Source organism: Sus scrofa, chromosome 11 (assembly GCF_000003025.6).
Source record: "Sus scrofa isolate TJ Tabasco breed Duroc chromosome 11, Sscrofa11.1, whole genome shotgun sequence".
NCBI lineage: Eukaryota > Metazoa > Chordata > Mammalia > Artiodactyla > Suidae > Sus > Sus scrofa.
The window spans coordinates 5,604,009-5,616,257 of record NC_010453.5 but is presented as its reverse complement, the minus strand read 5'-3'; the positions used below and the strand labels follow the sequence as shown (position 1 = coordinate 5,616,257).

Genomic DNA, 12,249 nt, shown 5'->3' with positions numbered 1-12,249 from the left:
GACCGAACCCGCAACCTCATGGTTCCTAGTCGGATTCGTTAACCACTGCGCCACAACGGAACGCCCTCTCTTCTTTCTTACTCTATATCCACGAAGTCCGGACAGCCGGTCGGCTCTGCTTTACAGTCTCTTCAGACCCCAGCCGCTCCCCACCACCTCCGCGGCCGTCACCTCTGTTGTCTTTCCCTGAAATACTGCGAGCGCTTCCTAATGAGTAGCCCAAGTGATCCTTTTCAAATGCTGCATCATGTTGTCCTGCTCAAAACCCCCCTTGTAGCTTCTCCCACGAGAGGGAAAGCCCAGGATTCTGCAAGACACCACCCTCCTTCCCCGTGAGCCTCCTGACCCTCCTCCTGCTCACTCTACTCTGGCCATACCGGCCTCCTCGCCGCGCCTCAAACCCTTCCGGCTCGTCCCTCACCTGGAATTCTTGCCCCGCAGATATCTGCCCGCCTGGCTCCTTTACCTCAAATCTTCGCTGAAATGCCACCTTCCCAGTGAGGCCTACCACCCAGATCATCCCACGGGACCTTCTAGCACCACCACCACCACCACATGCCCCACACATGGAGGCGGGAGATGAAACATGGGTGGCCAATTACATTCATATTTCAGATAAACAATGACCTTATGCCCCAGGCAATACCTGGCGCACTTACACTAAAAAAAAAAAAAAAAATTTATCTGAAATTTAAATGCAGCTATGTGCTATTTTAACTTGCTAAATCCGGCAGCAAGATCTACCTCTATCTTCACTCTGCTTTCTTGCCGTCACCACTTACTGCCTCTTAACTCCTTTTCCGGCTAGGATAAAAGTTCTCTGAGAGCAGAAATGCTCGTCTGCTGTGGTCAGAGTTCTGGTGGTTCTGACATAAGCAAATACAGGCAGACCCCACAGATAATGCGTTTTCTACAAATTGGCCGTTTGTGACAACCCTGCATCAAGCACGTCTAGAGGCACCACTTTCTAATAGCAGCTGCTCGCTCCATGTCTGTGTGTCACATTCGGGTAATTTTCTCAGTATTTCAACCTTTGTCATCATCACTGTATTTGTCACGGTGCGCAGGGATCTTTGATGTCGCTCCTGCAAAAGGATTTCCACTCGCCCAAGGCTCAGGTGATGGTGAGCAATATTTTCATTTTTATTGTCATTTTAGGGTTGTACCCGTGGCATATGAAGTTCCCAGGCTAAGGGTCGAATCGGAGCTACAGCCACCAGCCCACATCGCCGTCACAGCGACGCCAGATCCAAGCCACATCTAACGACCCACACTGCTCATGGCAGCGCCGGGTCCTTAACCCACTGAGTGAAGCCAGGGATCGAACCCACATCCTCCTGGACACTGACTGGGTTCTTAAGCTGCTGAGCCTCAGTGGGAACTCCTGTCCCTACCTTCTGAATGATGTTTCTGGAGGACGCAGGGTAAAGCCACTGAGTCTGACTCAAAGACCAGCTGGACGTCATTCCCCACCCTTTCCCCTAAACAGGTCCTCTTTCCTAGAGGACACTTGATGCCATGTGTTAATTTAATTCAGAAACGTGTGGGTAGTAGAGCTGTACATCTCGTAAATAACAAGTACTCATATCTGCATTTTTAGTGCCTAGAACAGATCCACGTTAAATACTTAACAGACACTTGATGACTTGAATAAATCCAAAGACCACTTCATCCAAAGACGGAAAATTCCTCCAAAATACATATGAAATGTTCAGCCTTTTAAATCCCGATCATAAGACAGACATCATCTTGTTAAATGAACTGGTACGCCGCCACCCCCCCCCCAAGAAAAGACAATCTTCTCTCTGTAATTCTTTATTAAAAATACTGCTGTACACATAGAGACTGAAAACTGGATTCAAGAGGAATAACCCATCCTGGGATCATGACATTAGAACTTAACATACTGGTGCTTTTCAGGGAAGTTGCTGACATCCAAACCACAGAGCCAAGGTCAAAAGCAAAATACAAAGGTACCCTCAAAGATATTTACAATGAAGTAAACAAGCTAACCGAATTTAAAGCAGGTACAAAAGACTGAAATGACCAACGTACATGATTTCAAGGGTTGTCCTTTCTGTGCTTTTATCTGTCGTAACAGGAAGGTGTGGGAAGCTTATATCCTTAATTTGAGAACGCTCAGATATTAAAATCTTCCTATGAATTACAAAGACTTGCAGACAACCTCTTAAATGGAATTACACTATGGAAAAGAGGGCTCCCCCAAAAAACACCTAAGCAGAACTAAGAGTTCTAGTGAAAACCATTCCCAATAAAAACTAAATGAAAAATAAATACAAAACAAAGCTTAAAAAAATATGTATTACCTGACACCAACTGTTTTCTGGCTGACAATATTTACTCATGAAAACATATCAGCTGTCTACCTTTTATATTCAAACCAAGTCCTGAGGTTACTAGGGGCTGAAGCAAACTAGCACTTTTGATGCGAACGTTCTTGGGTTTGTGATCTGAACCTGCCTTGCAGAGGGAAGTTTGCTGGTCTAGACAGAATGAGAAAATCAAGCCCTATTTTACCCCTGCCCTTCCTTAGCTCTCACAAAACATTGGTCCAAAAATTAAATTTTCAAAAAGTTCCCAGACCCCAAAACTAAAATAGATGATCCCCTTTCATTTTCAAAGAAAACAATATTGGAAAAAATCTCCAGCCCGCTTATAAATTAAGCATTTCATATTTCTTCTAGAATACAAGTAGTTCTTTTTTGTACAAAAGAATTACAATATGATTTGTCAAAAAACATATAAAAAGACAGCTGCTCTTCCTCAAATACATGAGCTAATAATGATAAAAGACTCCGCATGTCCATGTCTCCAAGGTCGCAGTCCTTTGACGTAAAAAAGAACATCATGGTGGCAAACGTGAACTACCCTCGAAGGCTGAACGCCACGTTCTCTGAAAGTCCATCCCGATGCAACGCGGCAACTGCTCTTCTTGTCAGCGCCAGGGCGGCGCCACCCGACGTGGACCCGGAGACACTTGGCAGAGCCCGCAACGCGCGCCTGGCTCGTCTTCGACGCTCTCGGAGGCGGGAGAGGTGCTTTTTCTTGACGCGCGTCTCAAGGCAGAGAAAATCATTTTAAAGCTTATAAAAAGTGGACAGAGAACTATTAAAAACCTCTCCGAAAACGACGGACCTGTGAAGTTACTGAAACCGAAGACTGCAACGTCCGCTGCAAGTGCTTCCGAGGCTCCCCCGACCCTCCGCGGCTCCAACGCGCTCCGCTCCCCGGAGGCGCAGGGCGAGCACCCGGGGCTCGCACAACATTCAGTGCTGGGCAGGGACAGTCTCCACGACTGGTTTTTATGAAAGAAAATTCCTATGTATTTGGCAGTCTTCAGTATCAAAGTATAGGTATTTCATTAACTAGAAATTCCATGAATACCCAAGTTTGGCGACAACCACGGGTCCAAAGAGTAAGAAAGCGAAGAGGAGGAAAACCCCAAACGTCTGAGACTGGCTTACTCAGGAGTACCCCACATAGTGAAGTTATTATCAAAAGTACTGTTACTTTGGGCTAAGCAGAGGCTGCAAAGGCACAGCAGATTGTTATCCCTCAGATTCAGGCCGACGACTTCAGGCAGCTCTCGACGCCGGGCCGGGCCGGGCGGCGGCGGCCGCGCTCCCCTTCCGCACCTTCCGTCTCTCTGTCTGCATCCAGTGTAAAGTACCATCATAAAGCTGTGGTTCAGAGAACAGAACTTTATACAAACAAGGCGGGCTGGCAAGAGCCTAAAGCAACCGACGCCTCAACTTCAGGCCTTTAACACAATTTCTGAATTTTCTTCCATTAAAAAAAATGGCATACATGGAAATACATCTGATTAGCAGGGAAACGCCTCTTTTTTAAAAAGGCTCTGGCGGAATTTGGAGGAAAGAGCTCCACGGGCTCCTTCGGTTACTGTTTATCAGACCCTCATTCAGAGAAGATTTAAATCGACGGGGGCGGGGGGAGGGGGATTCATATCCACCAACGCACTGGTCGTGCTCTTTGTGTGTTCTGAAACACAAAACGGAAACACCAAACACAAATCTGCACTTGAAGTAACAGCGGGTGGCATACGGAGCTGGCATACAGTACTCTGAGGAGAATCAAGCACTAGACTGTACTCCCAGGAAATCACGGTGGTCAGGGCAACCCATCCCCCGAAGAGCACATTCCGCCCCCCTGAGTGACAAAAATGCTGCCCAAAATGTCTTTGCAAATGTTTCCCTTAATAAGTATACAATGTGGCAAAAGTTCAAAGATCCGAAAAAAGTCTTTAAAAAAATTAAAATTAGTGCATATACAAGTGGAAAAAATGAAAACTGGAACATCATTCCCCTCATGGGGCTCCTTAAGCTAAAAGCAGGTCTTCACGGACGTGGCCCCACCAGCAGCCACAGCGCCAGGGCAAGCGAAACATTCTTCCTTTCAAGTAACAGCGCACCTGACCCAAGTGCAAGCAGCTCTGCTCATCTTCTGCCTGTTTCCCAGACGTGACATGAGACGATGAGAACAGTTCAGCTGTAGTGCAATTTGCTCTAGGTTAAGCTCCTCAGCCATATCCCGCCTGTTTTTGTTTGTTTGTTTTTTCGGCAAATACTACAACTGACCATTTGCAGCTGCAATCAGTTCTTGAAAAGTATTTTCAAAGCATCGCTTTAAGTCACTGTAAGTCACAACAAGTACACTCTTCTCATCTCTGGAAATGAGGCTTATTTTTTCTGGCACACCAGCATCTAACTGAAACAGAATGAGACACAAAACAGAGTTCATACCGGGCAGAATCAGATGATCTACGTCATCTAGGTTAGTGGTCCTGGCGAGACTTCTACAGTTTCTGTCCCATCCCTTCTAGACACACAGACATGTCTTACGTCACTCAGCAGTACGCACACACCTTCCGACTCGGTGGTTTAAAACAACCCAAAACCCCCTTCCTCTATGCTGCCATCCACCTCTCAGGCTGAACCCGTTTGTGTCCTAGGCCATGCAGCTTATTACTATCTTCTAATTTTCTGGCATTACGAATTACAGTGCAATGGACCTATTCAGCGACTTAATTTTTTCTTCTTCTACAGAATTATTTCCTTAAGAGAAACACGTAAAAGTATAAATAACGAATTGAAAAGCATGAGTAATTTGACAGCTTATTACATAGCAAATTGCTTTCCAAAGGCCATGAGACACCCACAATCTATGAGTCGTGCTGATTTACCAGTAACTCCAAAGGAGTACCTTGCTTTGTTTTTTTTTCCTCTTTTTTTCTTTTTGCTTTTTAGGGCTGCACCCACTGCATATGGAGGTTCAAATTGGAGCTGTAGCCACTGGCCACAGCCACATGGGATCCCTAACCCAATGAGCGAGGCCAGGGATCGAACCGATATCCTCGTGGATCCTAGTCGGCTTCGTTAACCACTGGGCCAAGAAGGGAACTCCCAGTACCCTGCTCTTTTCATTTACATTTTAAATGACTGTCACCAAGTGTGTTCGTACATGTACTTCTGTTACGTCCGTTTGTGTGAATGCCAGTACACGGTCCTGATCAAATTCTCCTCTACCAGGATGTGAGGTCTTTATAAAGCATAAGTGTGACTCTTTTTGTCCACCAAACAACATCTCTTGTGAGAGTTTTCCCCTTTGTTTTCTTTTTTCTCCTGGCCGCATCCAGGGCAACATGCAAGTTCTTGGGCGAGGGCTTGAATCCAAGCCGCAGGTGGGACCCTCGTCACAGCTGTGGCAATGCTGGATCTTTTCACCCACTGAGCCAGGAGTCCCACGAGCACCTCTGCAGCAACCTGAGCCACTGCAATCATAATCTTAACCCACTGGGCCACAGTGGGAACTCCTTCTGTTAGTTTTCAATGTACACTTCCTTCCTTTTTCATTAATTCATTAAAACATGTTTAAAACTAATTCTGAAGGCACAACCTTTCAAATCATTTTACCATCTAATTTCTGTCATCACTGCACCAAAACCGTCTATGTAAAAATTTACTTTTTATCTCATCAGTATGGCCAGCCATCCTTTTTAATTTATTTATACACTCTCCAAACTAAGGAATTTGTCAATTTTTCAGATTTGGGATAAATTTTACTTACTCCTATTTATTTTATGAAGTGAAATAGAATTTTCCTCAAATTTTCAATTATCCTAATAGGAGTTCCCGTCATAGCACAGCGGAAACGAATCTGACTAGGAACCATGAGGTTGCGGGTTGGATCCCTGGCCTCGCTCAGTGGGTTAAGGATCCCACATTGCCATGAGCTGTGGTATAGGTCACAGATGCGGCTCAGATCTGGCATTGCTGTGGCTCTGCGTAGGTGGGCAGCTACAACTCCGATTAGACCCCTAGCCTGGGAACCTCCATATGCTGCAGGTGCGGGCCTAAAAAGACAAAAAAACTAAAAAAAAAATAATCAATTTATCCTAATCATCTTCTTTAAATAATCACCAATTTATTAGTGATTCATTCAATAATCTTCATCTAAGCTCTCTATCCACGGCTTATTCCACAGGATCTACTTGTCAGTGTTACACTCGTTCTGCATGTTTTTAATACTGGTGCTCTGACACTATGGATACTGTTTCTAAAATCCAGTATGCTATTCTTCACCCACTGCTCTCAAGACAAATGTTTTCCCCTTAACGGAAAAAGGCAAATGAAAATATAAACCACGGCAGATGAGCTCTCTGGCACAGAGTCTCGTTCTGTCTTAATGCAGGTGACTGGCAATACTCTCCCCCAAGAGTTTTAAGGAAACTCAAACACGGCCAAGTTTTACTTGAAAATAAACCACCACAGCGTCCTACCCGAAGGGCTGGCACATTAGGCCAACACTTCTAAACCATGAGCCATCCCAGGGACTCTCTCCGCTAGCACCTGGAATTGAGGGACAGTTTCGACCGGCAAATGTTTTCTCTCAAGGGCCAGACAGCAAAGGGGAGGATGGACTTCTGGAGAGCCACGCTGCCTCTGTAGTTCCAAGCAGTTCAGAAGGAAAAGGCACTCCTCCCTTCCCCCCTGCACTGCAGCTCTCTAGCCCTCTGGAACACACGAAGCTCACCTCTCAAATAAATGTACGATACAGCTCTACCTTCTGAGTTCACCTGATCACCTGGTGCCCCACTGATCACAGCTGGGCTGCTGAACTGAGCAGCACTGTGTGTCTGCTGGGGTGACACCGGACAAGGACACCCACAGCTACCAGGACGCGAGCCGATGACGTGCGGGACATTCAACGTGACTCACAATGACTTGGAAGAAAGGAGTTCAACGTTTAAAAAATACTTAAACACAAAATTATTTTTGACTTTCTCGCTCCTGGCTGTATTTGCTAGATATAACAAACTACATTTGGTAAATATGATACAGCGGGGAGGCAGTCATTCTGCAACATTTCATCACAACAAAAAGACCCACAAAGAAAAATTTTGAAATTATTCAAGTAGGTGTTAAAAAATCCTTCCATCCAAGAAATTGTTGTTAAGAAGGTACACCTAGCAACCATTAATAAAATGTCTTAGGCACGACAGCAGTCACTTAGTATCTGTAGACGATACAGCTCTATAAATTGTAGACAGCATTTTGATCTTAAGAACCCAGGTACAAATTACCTTGTTAAGACAAGAAATGATATGACTGAGGTCAATCCAAGGAGCACCCGCTTCTGTCACCTGATGGAAAAGATGATCCCTAAAGAGTTTCAACAGATAACGGTCTCCAGTCTCTGACCAGGTAGGATCCTTCTGAAACCTGGGGGAAGGTAATGTGTACCTCAGTAACGCAGGCTGGACACCGCACGGCTACGCGTTTCGACTTCCGACGCACAACTCGCTCGGCAGGCACCCCTTCCACACTCCTACTTGGCACTCAGTCCCCACGGGGCCCCGCAGGGCGGGACACGGGGAAGACGCAGGTGTCCTCAGGCCTCCTGGGGACGGGATCGGAGCGACTACCCTCACCCTCCTCCTCAGGGCTCGGGGAGGGAGAGGGGGTGGGATTTGCGCTCGCTCCTCTGGGGGCACAAAGGGCAGAGATGTTTAGGGATCAAAAAGGGGGCGACTTGGGTTTCCTGGCGTCCCGTGAGGGTGGGAGAGGGCGCTGCGAGGCGCTGCCAAACTGACCAGGGGGCCGCCGTCCCTTTCGGGGCCCCGCGCAAGGTTCGGGCCCGCGGGGAGTGACCGCGGAAGGCCGAGGGGCGCAGGTGCGGCCGCTCCCAAGAGAAGGCGGTGGCGTCCCGAAGAGAAGCCTGACTTCCTTCATCTGGGAAGCCGAGAGGGAAGGGGTGGACGCTCTGCCCCGAGGAAGAGGGCCCCCCGAGCCAGGGGCCCCGGGACCGCCGGGGACAGAGCCCGGAGCGCTGGAGGAACTGGAGCGCTGGAGGCGAAGTCCGCGGGCAAGGGGACCCGCCGAGGGAGGGGCGGCCAGCGAGGCCGGGGAGGCATCAGAGAAAGGGGGTGAAGACAGCACGAGAGGCGAAGCAGGCGTCAAAGGGGGCAGGCCGACCAGGCAGGCTGCGCCCTAAGAGCAGAGGTGGGGGCCCCTCCACTGAAGACGCTGATTCAACACATGGCGCATCTCTGCTCCTTCTCAAAACCCCACCACACGGACAAGAAATGTCTAAGAAAGGGTATAAACACACACCACACGGACAAAGGGACCCAAACCCCAGGGACAGACACTGCAGAGATCTGGAAGGTGGAGGCAGGCAGGGAGGCAGGGAGGGCAGACTTCGCAGAGACGAAGACCTGAATTCTAATCGCGAGAGGGTGGGTCAAAGAGAAGCTACAGGGTGCGAGCCACCAGAGAGGCTCGGGCACTGAGGCCATCAGAGTCCACGAAAGGGCAGGCGTGCAGACAGAGCTGAGAGGCTCTATCAAGGGCTAACAGACAGCCCTGCTCTCATCCCCCCCTCACTTCTGCCTGGCAGAAGCCTGCCAGCAATCTTCGTAGACGAGGCGGACAGAGAAGAGAAACTCCAGGTAAAGCGACACACAGGAGCCAAGAGACGGTGAGACCCTTTGACCACCACTGCCCCACTGCCTGGTTCCCCAAAGCTCGGCTGTGGGGTCACACCACAGACACAAGGTGGAAGACTCTTTCCCGGAGAAGCTGACCTACCCAAGGTAATACTGACCTTTGGGAGTCGACCAACGACCAACAAAAATCACACCTAACAGTGTCAGGCTTTATTACAATTCTGTATTCTCCGCCCTCACAAGGAGCTGCCCACTAACTTTTTAGGGCTTTTTTTTTTGTCTTTTTAGGGCCACACCTGAGGCATATGGAGGTTCCCAGGCTAGGGGTTGAATGGGAGCCGCAGGTGTGGGCCTACATCACAGCCACAGCAATGCCAGATCTGCGGTGACCTACACCACAACTCACGGCAACACCAGATCCCTAACCCACTGAGCGAGGCCAGGGATCGAACCCGCATCCACATGGATACTAGTCAGGTTCATTTCTGCTGAGCCACAACAGGAACTCCAGGACTTCATTTTTAATGTGAATGGACAGCCAAGGATCTGAACTCCTTTGGAGAGCAAAACAAAACAAAGCAAATTCTTATTTCCTATAAGATAGTTCAGGGAACAGAATAAAACCCAAATAATTTAAAAAAAAACATACCCACTAACTAAAAATCTGTAACTGACAACCTCAGAGAAACAGGAATTAGATGCTGTAAGACAGAAACATTTAGAAAGAAGAAAAGTTCTTAAAATTTTAAAATATGATAACAATAGCAGAAATCTAAAAATTCAGAGGACTAGGAAAAAAATTCTTTTAGACAAAAAAAGGTTGAGATTAATGCCTAGAAACTAGAGGGAAAACATACAGTAGGGAAAACATACAGTAGAGAAAACAGAAGAGAATGCAAAGGTCTAATACCTAAGCAATGGGAATTCCAGAAAGAGAAGAGTTTTCAAAGAAACACTAACACAACTTTCCATAACCGAAGGACTAAATTCCCAAGATTAAAAGATACACCTGCTGATTCATCAGAATGAAACACCCACACCAAGGCACAGTGTGGTGAATTTCTGTACATCAGTGATTCAAAAAAAAAAAAAAAAAGCCCTAAAAGCACAGAGGGTGGAGAAAGATTTGGAAAGAAAATGGCTTTGAGCCTGTAAGAGCTTTTCTTTTTCTTTCTTTCTTTTTTTTTTTTTTAAGAATTTGAAGCTATTACTTAACCATGTGGTAGAGGTACCAACACAACCACCCAAGAGAAATCAAAAGTACAGAAAATGGAGAGAGGAAATTAAACAATCATTCCTGTGAGACATTACTGTAGCTGGGGAACCCCGAAGAATCTACCAAACAACTGTGCAAACAATAACTACGGTATGCAAGTTCTAGAAATCAGTGATTTTCACATACACCAAAAGCAAGCAGTGCAAGAAGAGAGAATGGGGAGGGGTCTCATTTATAACAGCAACAGGAAAAATACTAAGACTAAACTAAGTGTGCCTAACTGTATAAACAACAACTTAAACGCTCAAGAATACTAAAACAGACACAAGCACATATGGTGACATGCACTGTCTGGGTTAATACAATTCCACACCTAAAAACACAGGTGCTCCTTCAGTTTAGTAATAAACTTAATAAAAATACCATGAGGTTTATTGAATCGTTTTAAGTTAACAAGTTGGTTCTAGAATTTATACAGAAAATTCACGTTTTAGGAAAGCAACAGAAAACAACGAAACGGAGATAGGAGCTAATACTACCAGACTGGAGAGGGCCAATCACTAGGACAGTGTGAGTGAGGTGAGGCCTTAGCACGCCAGTGGGGAAAGTTAGATTATGCAATGAACAGCTCTGGACCACTGAGCAGTAAGCCAGGAAGGGCAAGGAGGGGGATTCATACCTTACTCCTCCATAAAATCCAAATACATAAAAAACCGTAGCATGAAAAACCTTGAAACCGTAAGTATTCTAGAATAAGATTATTTCTCCAGAACCTTGGAGTAGAAGAGCCTTTCTAACTTTCTTACTATGACTTTTTTAAAATTCAAAAAGCGCAAAAGAAGTTTGGTCAATGAGACTGCATATAAAAATGTCTGCACGGGGAAAAGTTAAACAGAGTCAAAAGAAAAATGACAAACTACAAAGAAAATTATCACCAAGGGTGTATCTTTCCAGCTCCTATACATCAAAAAGATGGACCATCCGACTGGAAATAAAAATGGGCAAAGGATCTGGTCAGACATAAAGGAAATAGAAACGAAACAAAACATAAAAAAAAAAAAAAAAAAAAAAAAGATAGGTGACATGCTCATGAAGAGTAAATACAAAATAAAACTGTACTGAGATTCCATTTTTCAGCTATCAGGCTGACAAAAATCCACAAGGGTAACAAAAGGATTGCTGGTGAAGGACTCCCGTGCACTGCAGAGAGGTAAACCCTCACAGCCATCAAACTACCGGCACCAGTGACAGCGGGTACTGACCCAGCAATCAACAGCTGGCCTGTATTTATGCTCACGCAAAGTTGCGTACGTCAGTCAGCCCCCCTAAAGAACCGCTTATGCCAGCAAAAGCCTGAAAACAACTCAGATGCCCATCAGAAAGGACCTGGAGAAGTACCTTACCGTGTGTCTGCAGGACAGGCTGCTAGGACTAATTCATGGCCAATTTACACGGCTGTAAGTCAGGAGGAAGCAGAGCTAGGGGGCAAGAGCACGGACTCTGGAACCATACTGTCAGGATTCGAATCCTGACTCTGACTCCTATGCGACTTTGACAAGGTTTTTAGCCTGTGTCTCAATTTCTCTGTTGAAAGGCAACATTAACAGTGTCCACACCACAGAGCTGTTATGAGGACTAAGTTGGCTCATATTTGCTACCTACTGAGAATGGAGTGGGGCATACCCTAAGCACACCTCAACAGAAAGATTTCCAAAATACACTGTCACAAATTAAAAGTAATCTATACATTACTATCCATGGCTTTACCATCTGCACATATTAAAAGGTGGGGGGGACAAGAACATACGGTGGGAAATAAGGACAAGAGAATAATAAATGAAAGGCTGGTGGGAGGAGCTAGGGAGACTGCAGATAAGAGGCATCAAAGGTTTTCTATTTTCACTGCAAACCCTTTTTTACTTTGTAGCAAACTGGTTTGTATGATTATCACTTATATGTGGGGTCTTAAAAAAAGGATACAAATGAACTTATTTGAAGAATAGAAACAGGCTCTGACAACAAACTTCTGGTCACCAAAGGGGACAGG

The 12,249-nt window shown here is 46.0% G+C and overlaps 1 protein-coding gene across 8 annotated transcripts in view; it reads right to left on the bottom strand.

Annotated features, from left to right (window-relative positions):
* The window catches only part of PAN3 (PAN3 poly(A) specific ribonuclease subunit), a 127,440-nt gene continuing 116,990 nt past the window's right edge, over positions 1,800-12,249 (bottom strand). For 5 of the 8 annotated variants that reach the window (XR_002336631.1, XM_021065522.1, XM_005668294.3 and 2 more), the window contains 2 exons: positions 7,622-7,760; positions 1,800-4,746 (listed from right to left, as the gene is read on the bottom strand). Coding sequence is in view for 7 of the 8 variants with exons in the window: in XM_021065522.1 (XP_020921181.1) it covers positions 4,606-4,746; positions 7,622-7,760 (280 nt within the window). In the remaining variant the exon portion in view is untranslated. The remainder of the gene's footprint in view (positions 4,747-7,621; positions 7,761-12,249) is intronic. The other 3 variants (XM_005668298.3, XM_013980413.2, XM_005668299.3) reach the window with 2 other exon arrangements.